This window comes from Nelusetta ayraudi, unplaced genomic scaffold, assembly GCF_046127955.1.
Source record: "Nelusetta ayraudi isolate G7.1 ecotype Tasmania unplaced genomic scaffold, CSIRO-AGI_Nayr_v1 ptg000365l, whole genome shotgun sequence".
Classification (NCBI taxonomy): domain Eukaryota; kingdom Metazoa; phylum Chordata; class Actinopteri; order Tetraodontiformes; family Monacanthidae; genus Nelusetta; species Nelusetta ayraudi.
The window spans coordinates 1-18,141 of record NW_027466405.1 but is presented as its reverse complement, the minus strand read 5'-3'; the positions used below and the strand labels follow the sequence as shown (position 1 = coordinate 18,141).

The 18,141-nt window shown below is 44.9% G+C and overlaps 1 protein-coding gene across 1 annotated transcript; it reads left to right on the top strand.

Annotated features, from left to right (window-relative positions):
* The first annotated feature begins 5,300 nt into the window (after positions 1–5,300).
* Positions 5,301–7,466, top strand: LOC142882623 (hepatocyte nuclear factor 6-like). The gene is made up of 2 exons (XM_076017420.1): positions 5,301–5,331; positions 5,511–7,466. Exons 1-2 carry the CDS (start codon positions 5,301–5,303, stop codon positions 5,798–5,800), a joined length of 321 nt encoding a protein of 106 aa, XP_075873535.1. The 3' UTR covers positions 5,801–7,466.
* Positions 7,467–18,141: the final 10,675 nt, after the last annotated feature.

The following is an 18,141-nucleotide window of genomic DNA, read 5'->3' as shown; positions in this document are numbered from 1 at the left end:
GTCAGCTGACCCAGGCTGAGCAGCCGGTGGAGTGGCACTCTACGCCTGTTTTTGCTGACTGGTTTGCAGTTAGAGGCGCGTCTCGCCGCACACTGATCTGCTCAGTGAGAGGGAGCTGATGAAAGGCAGAGGAACCCTGCGTTATTGATCCCATTGATTCCAGCCTTACCTTCAAAGAATAGCCGGAACCCCCCCGCCCCCTCAAACACACACACACACACACACGCCCTCCCCTCCCCGTTCTCGGCCCTCCTCAAACCTGTAAACCCCCTTTTGAATAATATAATTGTGCATTTCATCCTCACTGTAACCTCAGCCGGGGGGAGGGGGGGGGGGCTGATTGAATCACTCGAGCGTGCTGTTCCTCCATTGAAGGCAGACTGTGCTTGTGTGTGTGTGTGTGTGTGGGCGGCGGCTTTTGATTGCTCCCTTTTTTCAACACGTAAATGTCTGCACTTTTTTTGTGGGCCGGGGTGAATCGCTGCTGCTGCTGCTGCTGCCGCTGCTGCTGCTGCTGCCGCTGCTGCTGCTGCTGCTGCCGCCGCTGCTGCTGCTGCTGCTGCTGGCAGGGCTCACGTCAGCTGACAACAGCAGACAGAGAGAGAGAGAGACCGAGACAGAAGCGTTTAATTTGCAACCTTGGTTTTAGTGTTGTTGTTATCGTGCACTGCTGGAGGACGTTGTAAAAAGTAGCATCTGTGATTGATAATCATAATTTTAAAAAGTCTTTGCTCTGCCCCAAATAAAGGCTAATTAGTCAGCCTTGAAAAGGGGAGGGGAAGCTTGAAAGGTTATTCTGCCCACACAGCTACCAGTAAGTCAATGAATCAGGTTTTATTCAGCTAGTTTGGCCTCTTTACTGCTTTGATGGGACTGCAGGTGACACAAACACGCCGCTGTGCATCGCGGTGTGTTTGGCGTTTTGCCTCATCCAACATGCAGTCTACTGAAAGTTAGGCTGAGTCTATGCTATTGTGATTTGTTGTTCTTTTTGTACATTTGTAAGCATATTAATGTTGCGTTGACAACCATTCTCTTTTAGTATTTTTTTGCAAACATTTGTGCAACATGTCCTGAGAATTGAAAGGAACTTGCGTCGCTTGAGATTGTGAGCGCCACCGTTGAAAGATTTTAAGGGAACCTCACAGAAAGTGTGTTCAGTTTGTCCGTTTCTTCCTCGGCCATTTCAACAAACCTCTCGTCAGCCTCCTGGGGCGCTGGGAAAGAAAAGGAGTCAAATCTAACCGGTCAGGACACTGAAATGCAAACTGTGCATCTCACTGCAGTTGGCAGATTGACCCTGTGCTTCATTCCCATAGTGAAGGTATGCAATTCATGTTGTTTACACTGTCTAGCTCTTTACGCCAGGAGTCTGGCCGCTGTGGACTTTATTTGCTGCCGTGGTGTGTTGACCCCGGTCATAAAAGAAGGCTAAAGAGAAGGTTTCCTGAAGCCCTGGAGTGGCTGAATAATACAATCCACTTGGATTTTTTTTTTATTATTATTTTTTTTTTTATGACGGCACGGATGATTGCGTCAGGATTTTAAAGCGGCTGAAGCATTGAAAAATACTGCGCCAATTTTTTCGAAAGCAAAATGTACCTGTGAGTGTTTAACATCAGGAGGAGGACGTAGCATCGCGTTTGTTTATTTATTGATGTATTTATTTACTTATTTATGAAAGAAAAGCCTTGCAAATTGCCCTCAGTGGCTGCGCCGTCTCTGTTGTGTGTTATTGTGGTTTGGCAGGTTTTTTTTGGGGGGGGGGGTGAACCTGTGGTTCTGAGTGAAAACAGCTCAGCTCTTGGATGGAGGCACGGGGGCAGAGGATTTAACACCAAAGTTCATCCGGTAAATAGACAGGTCCAATGTTCAAGATTGAGTTTGCACTGGATAAACAAAGCCGGTTGCACTGCGGGCGCTTGACTGTCTGTCGCCATCACAATGAAAGCAGTCGGATCAGAATAATAAAAAAAAAAAAAAAAAAAAAATGCAATGGTTGAAACAAAAAATTAAACTGAGAATTTCACTGCTGCTGTTATTCTGTTGCTTCCACATTTTCCACACGCGCGCGCGCGCACACACACACACACACACACACAACGAGTGCAGGGGTAATGTCTGTTTTGTTTGCGGCACAGCGTTCCTCTTATTGAGAGATCAATAGTGCCACCTGTCAGACAAAGATTGTATTACAGTCAACACCCTCTGTGTGACAGGATCAACAAAATGTCTTCAGATCATTTTGCATCTGTGTGTGTGTGTGTGTGTGTGTGTGTGTGTGTGTGTGTGTGTGTGTGTGTGTGTGTGTGTGTGTGTGTTGGCTACTGTTTTCCCATAACAGTTGTGACTGAATAGAGTCCTTAACCTGATTCCTAGTGATCAGCTGAGCTGTGAGTCTAAATGCTTCATTCAGTGAAGTAATCTAATCAAACACACACACACACACACACACACACACACACACACACACAGAGACCTCTTGCTTCTGCTCCTCCTCCTGCTCCTCCTGCTCCCCCACCACCCTCTCCTTTAGGCCGCAGTGCAAAAACAACATCATGCTTAAAAAATAATAACAGCAGCAATGATTGCGAATGTCACAGTCACGCTTTGTAAAAGCCTAAATGTGACATTTTGGGTGTAATTCAAGTGCATCTTGAGAGCAGGGAAGATGAAGATGCTGTCTGAAACACTGAGGCCACGCTGACACAGAGACAAAGGTGCGCGCAAACAGATATGCTGGCATTTCCACCCCCCCAATATTATTACACTCGGAGGGATTAGAGGCTGGATGCCGGCGTTATTTGTTGCAGACAGACGCTGTCGGAGCCGCCGCCGCCGACTCAAGATGGAAAATCTAATTCTGTTGACTGACAGCTACTCGCTTTGCTAAACCTTATAACTTTGGGTCTCGCCGGATTCACAAAGAGCTCTGGAAAGAAAGTATTGATCACCGGAGTTATAAGGCCAGACCATTGACAGTAAAATAGAAATTGATGGGATGAGAAAACTACAGCTGATAGTCGCCTTTGTTGCTGGTTGCAGTGCAGGCTCGGTCACCTTTACCTCCCCAGGAGAGCACAAACCTGCTGGATAATCTCACTTTTTTGACTTTTCTGATTTTATTCAGCTCTTGTCACAAAAGCAATGATGTGAGCGAGCATTTTAGTTCACACTCACTTCTTCCGTCTGACGTTTCAGAGGCTGCAGGGTCTTGTACAAACTGGGTGGGCACACAGGAAGTCAGCACTGTAGGGGTTCAAGGGTTGAGGCTACATCTGGTGATGGTGTCCATGTTTTTGTGGGAGGAAACATGTCATCCGTCCCAGTATGCAGTGCACCCACCAGCCACTTTATCAGGTACGATGCTGGGTTACACGCCAACACAAACTGCTAATCAGCCAATCACATGGCAGCAAATCAATGGTTGAAAAAACAACTTGCTGAGATTTAAAATGAACAGCAGAAGGAGGAGACACGTGGTTGGCGCTGCCGCCTCACAGCCAGAAGGTCACGGGTTCGATCCCAGGCAATAGGACCTTCCTGTGTGGAGTGCACGTGAGTGTGAATGTCCAGGGTGGTGCATGGAGAGATAGAGAGAGAGAGGGAGAGAGAGAGAGAACCGCACTGCATCAAGGGTCCGCGTCACTTACAGCGGGTAGAATCATTCAGGAAGGAACTCAATGATCTGGTTGATTTTCCTCATAATGTTCGAGATTTTGTTTTTTATGTGTGCTGCACTGTTCAGATCAAATAAAGTAGACATAAAGCAGATTTCATTTTAAATCTGAAACTATCACGAACAAAATCAATGTATTACTTTAGATACCTGCATTTTGTAAGAGAGCAGACAGGGACAGGAAAAAGAGTTTTGCTGTTGTTTTCTTTAAATACACGCGAAACTACCGGGGTTGTCGCGTGAGCTTGCAATCCTCGGTTCGAGTAATCCCAATTTTTTTTTGATGATTCTTTGTAATGAAGGTCCAGTCTATGTCATACTGAATTTTCAAGACCGTTGGACTTCTGGCTTTCTGAGCCTCATGTTTTGACTCTGTTTCAAACAAGTGACAATAGCTCACTTCCGGTTTGTCTGGGATCAAAGGTCAGCATATCAGCAAATAGGTCTGGATTGCCCAAATGCGTGGGTCTTGGTCCCATGTCTGTACGACCTTCCTAGAAGAAGTTTGTTTTTAATGTGAAAACAAAAAAGTGGAAATAACTCACTTCCTCACACACACACACACACACACACACACACACACACACACACACACACCAATTATCCCTAACCTATGGGCTGAAAAACACCAAAATATACAGCAAAACACCTTAACGTAAACATTTTACTGATAAAAATAAAACATGGGCAGATACAACCTTAACAATTATAAACCATGAGTTTTCTGTGCAATGATAAGCATACACGCACATGGCAACATGCTGACCCATGTAAACCTCTTTATTTATTTATTTATTCATTTATCACTGGACTACTAATATATTTCTGAATTAATATGTTTTCCTATTTTATAGCAGGTGGATCTTTTTGACTCGGTCATTTTAAAAGTAGCTCGCATGTTGAAAAAGGTGTGAGCACCCCTGGAGGAGGCCGTTAAGAGAACGCGCGCACCAAAACTGGGATTTAACAGCAACGGAAAATAAAGGTACAAGGTTGCATGAGGACACAGGCAGGACTGAGACTCTGTTCAAGGCCTGGATGGGTGATAGAAAGGGGGGATCCAATCTGGCAACCCATTCATCTCAGTGTAGTTGCTCAACCAGAGCAGATGCAATATGAAACAGGCTTTGGCTTCTGCATTATGTGGCCCATCGAGCCCGTGCACTTCATGTCACGCTGGGGATAATAAACTCTTTTCTGGTCATGGTGGTTTTCTCCTCTTTATTTTTTTTTTTTGGGAAGATTAAAAGGCCATGACTGTAAAATCTGCAGTAGAAAGATTTGCTATGAACCGCGTCGCGGGTCACAGTTCGTCCTGTCAGTTGTTTTACAGGCGTTTCTTTGTGAATTGCGGTCAATATGGCAAAATGCTTTTTGGGTGTTTTGGCTGCAGTACCTCGAGCGGCCACTTGGCGAAGAAGCACCTCTCTGCCCTATTAGCAGTCAGGTATCTGGTTCTTACACATCCACATCTTCTGTACGACGGGAAGTGACGCTGCTGCTAGTGATAATAGTTCCTGATATTATATCCATGAGCCGCGCACGGTTGTGGTTTGCTGAGGGAAGGCGCGTTCACCTCGGTGTCACCAGGGGTCTGCACCCCTCCCCCCTGTGAAAGGTCATGCGAGGCCTCCTGGACCAGTGGCAGCAGGGTAAACACTCGCTGGCTGGACACAGGACACGAGCTTCTGTCAACAAGGCCCTCCCCCCGTTTGTTTAAGTTTTCGGACAAATCCTCCTCCAATATTGACAGCTAAAGGTTTTTTTCATTTTCTCTCTCACCCCCTACCCCGCCCCCTCTCCACCTCCTCCTCCCCCCCCCCCCCCGCAGCATGCAAACGGAAGGAGCAGGACACGGCCAAGGAGCGCAACTGCACGCCAAAGAAATCCCGGCTGGTCTTCACCGACCTGCAGCGGCGCACCCTGCTGGCCATCTTCAAGGAGAACAAGCGGCCGTCCAAGGAGATGCAGCTCACCATCTCGCAGCAGCTCGGCCTGGAGCTCAGCACCGTCAGCAACTTCTTCATGAACGCCCGCCGCCGCAGCCTGGACAAATGGACAGACGAGGGGGGCAGCCCCGGCGGCCACTCGTCCGCGTCCAGCACTTGTACCAAAGCGTGATGGCGGGTTGGCGTGAAAAGATGGGGTGGGGGGGGAGGTGTGCGGGGGGGGGGGAGGGGGAGGGGGTCTCACCCGGTTCTAAGCGAGGAAGGGAAACCAAAACTTTTTACCTTTATTTTTGTTTGTCCGTTTGTCTCTTTTGCTCTTGTCAATGGCGACAAACCTGAGACGGGGGCTGCTCACTGCGACCGCTTGTTTGTAGCCTGAACGCCTTTTTTGTTTTTCGCAAATCCATCGGAAATCCATAAAGAAGCTAAAGGGTGAACTCGCCCGTCGGAATGGGGAAAAAAAAAAATAACACTTCAGTGTGTGTGTGTGTGTGTGTGGTTCCTCAATCTCCTGGAGGAGCTCACACACCAGCCCAAATACCAAAGACTAGAAGACGATGTTTTTTCGTTTTCTAATATGCAATATAAGCTAGGAACAAACCAAACTTAGACTTCGCGATGAAAAGCTTTATCCACCACCTCCACATCACCACCAACCGCAATGTTTTGGAGTCGGACGTCGGGGACGGCACGGTCCTGGGGAATCTGAAAACCAAAGCCAAGCGCGACCAGACAGCGTTTCTGAGTCGAAAGACCCCCTTTCGGCCAATGGAACGCTGGTTCTTGTACGTGCAGGGGTCAATATTGAACTCGTCACTGGGACATTAAGGCCTGTGCGGTCTCCGACTTTCTCCTGCAATATCACAAACGCCAAAGAGAAAAAAAGAGACAAAAGTATGTATTTTGCATGGTTGAAAAGCCGACTTCCAAAACATTCTCGACCCCTGTAGCTCAGAGTCGCTCTCTGGACTACGTGGGACGCCAGTTGTCCTCAGATTATTTCGGAAGTAGTGACAAAACTCAGTCGACTACTGTTGCAGCTTTAGCAAGATTCTTTGCCCCATTTTTCCATTTCAGTTTAACCCTGAAAACCCCCCCCCAAAAAAAAAAACAACAGAGAGCTCAATGTGTTGTAGTTTGGACACTGATGATGATTCACAGTTAGGAAACAGGCTAAATATGCAAGCACAAACACAAAGTCGTCTGCAAACCTTATGAGGCACACGCAGCTTTCTCTCCTCCACAGTCGTCGAGCCCAGAACCAGTAGGAACAGCAGGCTTTTCTCAGCATACATAGGTGCCGTATTGGCTCAAGATGAGTTATCGTGCACAATGTATGTGAGCACAATCTTGAAGCACATTTTCTTTTGCAATAGAACCGGGAGCTCTCTGCCAAAAAGCCGAGTGGTCTTCACATCTTAGAAAACTCAGGATACCATTTTCTCTAAGCTGTGTCTGTTATCCAACGCTGTAAACGTAGACGAGCAAATACACACTAGTTCATAGGAACACAAACACACACGCACACACACACACACACACACACCACGCGCGCACACACACAGGGAAACCACAAAACCCTTAAAGAGGTTAAATCCAAACATTCCCCCAGAATTTCTCATTCTGACCCAAACGAAACCAAAGTGAAGCTTAACCAAACCGAACCCTCCTGGCTTCAGTCACCCATCGCCTTTTTACTTTTTCTTTTTTTTCCTTTTTTTGTTATCGTGATGACCCATCAGTCAGTCAGAGCTGAGGTTTTTCATCAGGCATCTTAGCACTTGCACAATCTCCTCTTTCTTCCCAGAGCAAAGTTCACTCTCGTTTTTCGTTCTCAGCCGCGTTGTCGAGCGCTGAGCGACTGAAACGCAGCAAACTCTAACTTTCGGTTGAGGTTTTAAGAATCATCTTTTTCACAAAATCAACCAACCCAGGTAGATTTATTGTTATTATTATCATTATTGTTGTTATTATTATTGGAGAAAAACATGCTCAGCTGAGCTGCTTTACAAACTTTCTTCAACGCTTCAAGCGTTCTTTTCCTTTTCTTTTCTTTCGTAAATGCAATTTGTGAACAAGATTAATGTCTCGTTCTGTGCTAAGATGCTTTTTTGATAAACCGCAGCATCCTCCATATCTCATTAAAATAAAAACCCAGTGGAACCCAGCCAGCAAAACGTCCGAGCCAATGAGGAGCAAACAGTCCAGGCGGATCAGGGCCTTTGTTGTAGTCAAAGAGGACAATCTAAAGACGATGTCTGGGCAAAGGTTTGCGTCTTCCGAAAGGGGCTGGGCGGGCCGGTTCCAGTGGGTCATTCAGGCCGCAACATTTTGTCACCAAAGCCGCGTCGTCATGAATAGAAAACCCCAAGATGAACAAAAGAAAAACCCAGAGACGGAACATCTGGGAGGGGACGAGTCCGTCCGTCCGACTGCTCCGCTCGATGCCGACACGCTTGTACAGCCTTTTTAAAACACGTGATGTAAATACTAATCGCACCCAAAGAACCTCAAGCCGCCACCCACCCGCTTTCACAGCCATTTACCATCGAGCAATCACCTCCATCAATCATCTTTCACTCGAGCTATTGAACCAAAAAGGAAACCAAACCAAAGGAAAGGCGTCCGTCAGTTAGCAGCCCCTGCTCATTAGGGAAAAAAAGAAGAAAAAAAACAAAAACAAAAAAAAAGACCCGGGCTGGGTTTGCAGCCTGGTTGTGGAAGCAAAAGGCCAAAGGTCTTTAAAAGAACGATTTCAGATAAAAAAAAAAAAAAAAATGGACACTTGAGACTTTTTCTATTTATTGACAAATCGAAACCAAAGAAAACCTTTTTTTCTGCACCTAACTGTTCCGACAAACAGACCAAAAAAAGAACTGAAGAGAATTATTACCAAAAAAAAACCGAGGAAAAAAAAGAGCGGCGGCGACGACGATGTAGGAAGAAGACGATGACGAGAAGAAGGGAGGAAGGAAGGAAGGAAGGAAGGATGACATCACGGGAATGGGGAGGAGTAGCTTTGTTCGGCCTGATGTTGCGTCGGGCCATCTTTAAGGGAGAGCAAGTTGGGACTGAGAAGGGTAAAGAAAAAAAAAGAAAAGAAAAAAAGAACAACAACGACAACACCGACAACAACAACAACAACAACAACAACAACACACGGGAAGAGGGGAAGAAAACCAAAGGAGGATGACATCAACCATTTCCTCCCCTCTGACCCCCCTAAAGAAAAAGAAAATGGCTGAACATTGATGTGTCTCTCACGGTTGAAGAGTGTCTTTAACGTGTGCCTATGCAGTTTTTCAAAGTTAAAAAAAAAAAAATGGTTTAAAAGAACAACAGAAACCTCATCAGCTAACAAACCAAAGATCCACCGTTAACCACAGTAGCAGTTCTTCTCCCCCTGTCCCTCCCCCAACCCCCCCCCCCCCCCCCCCCAAAAAAAAAAATCTCCGGCAGCAAAACTGTCTGGGATTAGCGCGCGAGCTAACAAGGGCGCTCTCCTTCTTTTACCTTTCAAAGGTTTTCGCATTTGAGGCAAAGAGCAAGTGAACGCCGAGCGCTCGGGACAGCTGTATCTTTTCCACATGATGTGAAAAAGACACAGCTAGCTATAAAAAAAAAACAAAAAAAAAAACACAGCTGTGGAAAAGATCCTCTCGGCTCGGCTTCCCCTCCAGCACGCTGGCGACACATTCAGCCGTCACAGTGTTAAACCCTCCACATCACATCACCGCGTGTCGGATGTTTTCCTCAACAGGACAAAGTCTACCTCCTACAATCTCCAGCAGTAGTGGGGAACAAACTGCCAGACAACAGTGAGCGTCTTCAGCCTCCCCGACCATCGCTGTCATACGGTTTATGTAGAAAACTACCAGTCAACAGTTTGCACACACCCGTTTCTTCTTTACCTTGACTACTTTCTACGCTGTAGATACACACCGACGACACCAAATATATGAGCAAGATACGTGGATTAATGTGGCAAAAAATGTTAAATACCTAAATATGCTTTACTTGCTATACTTTATATGAAGGGATCATCTAAAATAGAAAACTTGAGTTATTTCACACTTTTATGTTGAATACATTTTCCATATGTGTAGTTTTGAACCAAACTTTTGACTGGTGGTGTGTATATGTATTGACTTTTGAGAGGGTGGGGGGCGGGTCTAACATCTAGCTGCTGACTGTCACTCAGATGCTTCCATCTTTCGTCCGTCGCTTCCGCACCACCTCTTGGCCCGCGAGCCGCGTGTTTCTCCTCGCCCGGCTGACTGCCTGTTGTCTGGCATGCTGCCCCCTACTGCGCAGAGAGCCACAAAGTAATGCTATTTGAAAACGTACAGTGCATACCAAAGATTTTTTTGCTGTACTTTACAGTAGCACGCTTTCATTTTCATCCCCCCCCCCCCCCCCCCCCCCGTCTTCCGTATAAAGTCGGTCCGTTCAGCGTTGCACCGCCTGGAAGCAAGGAAGCGGCTAATGCTGCGGCGGCGCGTAAAAAAACACGAGCTACCCGAGTAGTGACGGAAACAACACAACACAACACTGCTTTATTTGCCTCCGTTTGTGCGAAGAAACACAACACCGCTGGCTTTTACTGCCAAGTTTTGAAAGGAAAAGAAGAGACAGGTGTGCGCGGCCATGCTTGGGGTAAGATTCTAGAACAGACCTTAGCGACTTGGCGCGCTAACCACTCCGAGCTAACGAGTTAGCTTGCTCTTTGGGGGAAGGAAGGACACTGCTGCTCCATAAATACCAAAAAAACAAAAACAAACAAACAAACCAAAAAACCCACTAGACCCGCTGAGAGAAACTGCTCAAATATCGGTCAAATAGCTTTATCCTTAGTTTTTCTCTCTGTCTCTCTTTGTGTATGTAATGCTTCTAGTCCAAAGATTTCACCCGCCCACCTGCGCCTCCGTCCTGCGAGCCACGTCCAGTGGAGGGCTGGCTGTGGTGCCGGGGCTCGGGTCGGCCGGAACCTTTTTCATTTCCACTAGCAGTTCTGTCTGAACGTGACAACAGGCTCAACCTGCCAAACCGAGAAAAACACACATGGGTACGAAACCAGAAGAGGTTTTCATTGCTTGTTTGTTTCTAAGTACTTAAAATGATTTGCTACTACTGCTGTGTTCCTTTAGTTTTGTTTTGTTTTGTTTTTGCAATATGTCTTTCTTTTTTTTTATTTAATATAATTTATGTGTTCTTTTAATTTTGAATTAATTTAAGTGAACAGATTCTGTTGCCAAATCTCCCTCGGAACCCTTTTGCCCTTGACGATGACTAGCTTTGCCAAAGTTTACACTGTATCTTTTCCTTACCTTTGGGTTCAATGCTGTATTTATTTATGAGGTGTTTTTAGAACACGCTAGTTTTGTACCTAATGATAATTTAATGTTATTTAATTAGATGTAATTGTTTTTTCGATGGATATTTATGAGTATTTAAGAATGTTAGTTGCATCAAAGATGCAGTGCTTACGCCAGGCCTCTTAATTTATTTCTTAGTTAGCTTTACTTTAAAAAGCAAAAATGTTTTCATGAATGTTTAGACTTGATGACAGAACAATGTAGGAATGCCAGATTAGACTTGCATACTTTTGAATGTCGACACGTGTTCTCTCACTCTGTAGCTGATCTAGTCTTCTGTCCTGGTGATCATCTTTCTTTTTTTTTTTTCTTTCTTACAAAACGAAAAACAATCTCTTTATGTCAAATACTAGCCGACTGAATGATGAGCACTGCATCCATTTGATTTCCTCCCTCTGATTGTTTTTTTTTTTTTTTTTTTTTTTTTAATGGCCTGTTAATTACAAATTGCTTTTTGTTTCGTTTTTGGTTTTTTGTCCTTTTTTTTTCTTTCTTTTTTTTTAATTCGTCCGCATCCTGCTGAACATTGTTGAACAAGCAATGCCATTTTAGACTGATGCTTTGTGACACTTGATCAGGTGACGTACGGGCCACATGTTGAAACGAGCTTACCCACCAAAGACGACTGGAATCTTTGAGACGCAAATAAACTGTGTTTACATGCACGCAGCGCAGACACGCCAGTGAATCCACACACTGACTGACTGGACACAACACACAACTCTGAATCATTGACCCGTTTGGATCATTTGTTGCTTCTCTATATTGAATAGAAAAAGGATTTACATGTAAGATCATCTGATCGTCATCTAATTGACAGAAACCGTATAAAAAGATTCACGCACTGTGAAAGTCCAAATAGTAAAAAGTGACCTTTTTTTTTCTTTTTTTTTTTGTACTGGGTAATTTTTAAATGAAAATTTAAGATTCATTCCACTTTTGGACTTTTTTTTTTTAACTGCTAAGAACCTTTTTTTTATTTTTTATTTTTTTATTTGAAATACAGTACGGTTTGTGTTTGGTTGCTCTTTAGTTCCTGGTACATAAATACTGAGCTGTAGATAAGCAACATCTCACACCACTCGGGTAGCTGGCAAAAGCCCTTTGTTTTTGTTTCCACGTTACAATAAGATTGTTGGGCAACTATGATGACACACACACACACTCACACATAGTGTCTCTCCACCTGCTGTATTTCACCATGTTTGTGTCTGCTGGCATCGTGACGGCTGCGTGAATGCAAACACACAGACGAGTTTCACTGGTTTGGAAGGAAAACTGAGGAGTCCCTTAAAAAGCAAGCTGCTTCCAAGACTGACTTTGTGTGTATGTAAAAAGAAAAAAAAAAAAACTTTCTATTTCAATAGTGAGAACCAGAGAGGCTACCTCACTGACTTTCCATTTGTCCTTTTAATCGTGTTGATGAAACCAAAGAAACCAAAGATTTTTTTCTCCTTTTTCAGCACGGCCTGCGCTCAGCTCCACACTCGCTCGTGCTCTGCTCTCAATAACGCTGATGCGTTTTGTCTCGTCCTCTTGCCTTCCCCCAATGGTTGGCCAAGCCGTGGCTCCCTGAACCTAAACAGTACAACAGCCTGCGAGACAAACTTGCGGTGGGACGCTGAATATAATGGGGAACAGGCAGAGCTGGTTGGTTGTCTTTTGTTTTTCGTATTTCCTGGCCCTCATAGTACCAAAATAAACCAAGACACAAGAACCAAGTCCATGATGGGGAATTATTCAGGTAAACAGCAAAGCCACCAATCAGGGGTGGACCTGTCCATTCTTTCTAAATTCCATCAGTAAAAAAAAATAAACTTTATTTTGCTACTTGAGAAAGTTTCAAACTGGATTGCGCAGCTGTTCCTCATACCCTGGATTACAACAAGTAGGGTGTCGCTCTGACAAGTATAGAATAGAATAGAGTAGACGTTGTAGTAGTGGCGCTTTGCACTTGAACGCAGCTGCAACAAAAGGGTTGTGGTGGCGGCGGCCCACCGGTTAAACACCCCATCAAACGACAGGACTTGGAAAATCAATCCACCGACGGCCTCCACTTCCCTCATCAACAGCAAAGTCCTCCTGGGCTTTCGTCTTCTTCTTTTGTTTTACTTCCAGAGGCTTCCAATTCTATTTCCTACTTAATTCTACTTAATTCTACCCTCTGACGCCAACTCGACTGGCCACCGTTCCAAACTCTGTGCCATGAGGTGCACAGCCTCAACTGTTTGAGCCGTTTGAAAACAAACTTTCCTGCAGCTCAAGCTGGTTCATTGAAGTTGCGGTATTGGTCACTGAGTATTTCATATGGTCACATCTCAAAATCATTCATTGTACACTGTGTAGACATTTAATAGTTGTAAGTCAACCCCATCCAACCCAAACTAGAAACCTGGTAAATCCAAGCTAAGTGCTTTGAAAAAACGGACAGCGTCACAAAGACAGGAGGCATTTCCATTTCCATTTCTGCTAATGTGAAGAGGTTTTAAACAGTCCAAACAGCAGCATCTCAATAAGGAAAACAGGATGAAACCCACATCCGCTGGGCGCTCGTCTCCCCGTCTTAGAAGCATCGGGCTTAAAAATCAACCAGGGGAGTGGAGCGGCAGCGTTTTGTGTTGTTTCGCTGGAGTCGGGACTTCAGTTGCAGAACCTGCGGCTGCAGCCGACCTGACTTTTATCTGCGTTTCCCTCACATTTCCCTCAGCTTTAAGGTTCCTTTTCAACCAAAGAAGCAGAGAGCGCTTTAGTCGCAGAGTGACGACATAACAGGACGAGTGCCTTGCTTGAACCAAAGCGACAGTCTACACCTCTCTGTTCCAAACACCCGTGAAGAAGACGAAATACCTCCTCGGCTTTTGGCAGCCGACTTTTCCTCTCTGACCTCGGGCACTTTGCAAAACGCAATCAACACAAAAGACATCCAGAGCCAATACCCAGAGGTCTTTGCTGTGGTCTGAACCCTCTGGTTGGCCCTTGGAGATGAAGTCATCTTCTCCAACTGATGAAGGCCGTCAGCCGGTGGCTCCTTCAACGGTTGCCTACAACGAACCCAATAATCATAGAAATACTAATTGAAAAGAGTTACAGTCCTGCTGGTCGACGTTAAAAGACAACTTCAGCGGAAGCTCAGCTTGTTCCTCTTCTCCGTCCTTCAACCCTTTCCTCCAATGGTTGCAGAGCTTTAAAAACTGGGCGTGGGTGGAAGGGGGGGGGAGGGTGAGCACAACATGGAGGCGAGTGTGTGGAGGCGTGCGCAGACCGTGCTCTCTTTACCAAACTGTTGCAGATATACCTCATAGACACTAGTGTTAGGATGATGTTATAATAGCGTATGTCATAAATTATTCACTTCTGCTCTTCTTCCTTTTTTTTTTTTGGTAACTGTAACTTTGAAATGAACCAAAATGTGGGTAACAAAGCTTTACACGTTTTATTTTTTATTTTGTTTAAGTTGTGTTTTTTTTTTTTTTTTTTTGTAATACTATAAAAAAAAAAAAAGGTGCGCTTAAACCAAAAATGAAAAATGCTTTTCTTCTTCTTCTTCTTCTTCTTCTTCTTCTTCTTCTTCTTCTTCTTCTTCTTCTTCTTCTTCTTCTTCTTCTTCTTCTTCTCCTTCTTCTTCTTCTTTGCTGGTTACTTTCTTTGCTGATGTGTTGCTGTTCCCACCTGGTCCCGTCTGCCAACGACTGGGGAGGGAGTTTTCATTTAAGACCTTTTGTTGTTGGTTTTTTTGTCTCCAGTCATTTTAAAGGGAGCAATTGTCTTCTTGTATTGGCTTTTCTTTTTTCTATCTTTTTTTTTTAAATTACTTTTATTTTTTGAATTGGGAACATTGTTGATCGATGCCGGGAATGACCAAGTTTTAGTTCAAAAACGATAACGGCTTATTTGAGTCCACTGAAATTCAGCCGCCACCATTTTATATATATATATATATATATATATATATATATATATTTATCTATATTTTGCCATTCCATTTTTATCACATTGTCCCAATTTTATTTTGCCGGCACACCTGAATAATCCACACCTCTTCCTGAGCCGTAGGCCAGATTTTATGCATGACTCTATTCAATGTCATTAGCTCACCATGTAGTGCATGGTGGTCCTCGCCATGAGCCTTTTCACCATCGTCCTGTCATTTCATTTCCAACTGTAAGCAGATCTTTGCATTGCATCGTTCATTAATCAGACCCGCTCGAAAGGTTTCGACGAAGCTGCCGAAGCTTTGCTGGTAGATCAGGCAACAAGCTTTCCCAAGAGCGAAGCCAAGACCTTGGTGTGCATTCAGTGTTATTGGAGTCAACGCATCCCAGTCAGTCGACCACGACAGCGCGATAGCAGACGAGGGTGCGAGAACAAAGTGGCCCGATGAACAAAGGCAGAATGTTTTCGCGTGGACAGACGACTGAAGAGCGCCGCTAATGAACCTCAGGAACAAATCACACCGACGCTCAAACTCCCAGCAGGACTTTCATTTCTTCTCCTCGTGCTTTCTAGCGCCACTAACTAGCGTCACACCCACACATCAGTCTCAGCCCATGGCCGTCCACCTGGTTGCAGCCACATCAGTTCCACTCCCAGACAGTCTGTTGGAGCTTTCACAGAGTCCTGCTCACAGTCTGCTGAGCTGAAACTAAAGAGTTTCAACTTCCTGTTAGCGTCCAATGCTGCGTGTTTTAAACCACATGTTTAAAACAACTGCAGTGCAGTTAAACGCACCTTCATCCTCCTTAAAAATAAAAAAAAAAAACAACCTCATCAAGTCCAAACCAACATTTTATTTTAATACTTTTCACTGACCATGTTTTTTCTTTCTCTCCGTCTCTTTTCTTTCACGGCTGTCATACAACAAAAAAAAATAAGCCAAATCAAAAGTTTGTTGTTTTATTGTATTTTGTTTTGTTGTTTTTTTTTTTAAAAAAAAAATACTTGGTTGTAATGGAAAAAAAGAGAAGTGAAAGAAAGCTTGTGGTGTGGAATAAAACGATGATCAAACATGAAGGAGATAATTGAAGAATTAATGTTGTTCCACTCTATGTACAAAAGAAGAAAAAAAATCAATAAAGAAATCACAATGGTCTTATCCATGTACGAGCTCTCCTCCTGTCATCTCGTTCTTGTGAGATACTCTGGATAGGTGGATGGATAGATGGATGGATGGATGGCTGGATGGATGGATGGATAGATGGATGGATGGATGGACGGACGGACGGACGGACGGACGGATGGATGGATGGACGGATAGATGGCTGGATGGATAGATGATAGATGGATGGATGGATGGATGGACGGATGGATGGATGGATTGTTGGATGGATGGATGGATGGATGGATGGATGGATGGTGTCGAAGCTCGTTGGGCATCAGGGTGAAGATGACAACCACCTTCGCGTGACACCTCAGCCTCCAGACCAGAGCTATCGATAGAAGATCAACACGATGAACAGAGAGGTGAAATAGCAGGGAAAGAGGGAACCGGTGGCACCGTGTTGTCCACATCTGTGCGGCTTCATCACAGCTGACAAGCAGCAGAAGTGGCTGAAGAATCTTCTCCCCAGCGTCAGCTCAACCCTAATGCAGCCTCCTTTTCCTCTTCCTCCTCCTCGTCCTCCTCCTCTTCCTCTTCTGTGTTTTTGCCTCCTTGCTTTTTCCCCTGACTTTGGCCGTCTGATTTCCCCGCGGAGATGTTTAGACTTTCATCTGATCTCGTATTGTTTTTAAAAGTGCCGTCAGTCTCTTCCCTCCACCCGCTCATTTTCCCCTCCCGTGTTTTTCCCCTCCATCCATCAATCCACCCATTTCCTCCGTCTCCCTCTTTAATGACTCTGTCTACCTCCCTTTGCTTTTTCCTCTCTCTCTCTCTCCCCCCGACCGTGTTTTTTTTTCTCTCTCCTACTCTCTCTCTCTCCTACTCTCTCTCTCTCTCTCTCTCTCTGTCCGTGCGCTGGTCCTAATCATCCCGTGTCTGTGTCCTCTCATCAATCCATCTCCTCACTTCTCCCCTTTAAACCAGCCGACTCCTCCTCCTCCTCCTCTTCCTCCTCCTCCTCCTCCTCCTCCACCCTTTTAATCACCCCATCACATCCCCCCTGCTCCCCTATTGTTGCCAGGGAAACAGCTGACATTGTCTTTCTATTACCTGTGGGTCAGATGTCTGATAAGGAGGACAAAAGGTGGGGAACTAAGGAGCAACTCACTTTAAACGTTTTGCAGCGTGCTTGGTCTTTATTAACGCTGCTGGGAGAAAAAGCCAGTGTGTACTCTGCACAGTACACTGTGTGTACTCTGCATAGTGGCACACGTCTTATTAGCACTCTGCTGTGTGGGATGAATTAACAAGGCTGATCCCGAGCAGATAACCGTGGGTAAACATCAGCTGACGTCAGCAGGACTGAATCTCCACTGGAAGATGGACGGGATGAAAAAAAAAAAAGAAAACGATGTCAAAAAAGCCAAAAAGCAAAATTCAATCACAGTTTAAATTAAAAAAAAGGGAGACTTACGTAGATCATGAAGGGGAAAATCCCTCAGTGGGAGGAAGTCAGGATCTGAAACAGCAGGAAGAAAGTCAGTACAAAATAAAACAGGAAGTGAAGGTGAAACAGGCTGTGACTTTTCAAAGCCATGACAGGAAGTGCTCGACGGGACCATGGCACGAGTGACTGGAACTAACAACAACTAAATGATGGAATCTTAAATGAAAAACATGAAAACAAACATAGTTGATTAAACAAACTGGACGAGACTTAACAGAGTCAAGAGACGAGACAATCCAAAGACAAACTGGACCAAACCTCAATCAAACATGGGATTTGACACTTCGCTGCGTGTTGGACTGAGGTTGCACAACTGCCAGAGACCCCAAATGGAAAATACTTACGACGACAATATAGATTAAGATTATTAATATTAGGTGACTTCCTAACTGCTCACCTCTGTGGTGGACAAACAGCCTTGAATGCGATGAAGGTTCTCCTCCCACCAGCCGTCATGGTGCCTTCAGCTGTTTGCACTTCATACAAACAAATGTGTCAGGAGAAGAAGAAAACAGATGGCCTTTGAAACCATCCCCTCTTACACCACCAGGTGTCCTAACAGGTGTCTGCTATTCACAACACAGTTGATGGTG

Bases quoted from the DNA above. Each gene is read 5' to 3' on its own strand.
- LOC142882623 (XM_076017420.1), top strand. From the start codon at position 5,301: ATGCGAGGCCTCCTGGACCAGTGGCAGCAGG. The intron at 5,332-5,510 runs GTAAACACTCGC...CCCCCCCCGCAG, and splicing joins CCTGGACCAGTGGCAGCAGG to CATGCAAACGGAAGGAGCAG.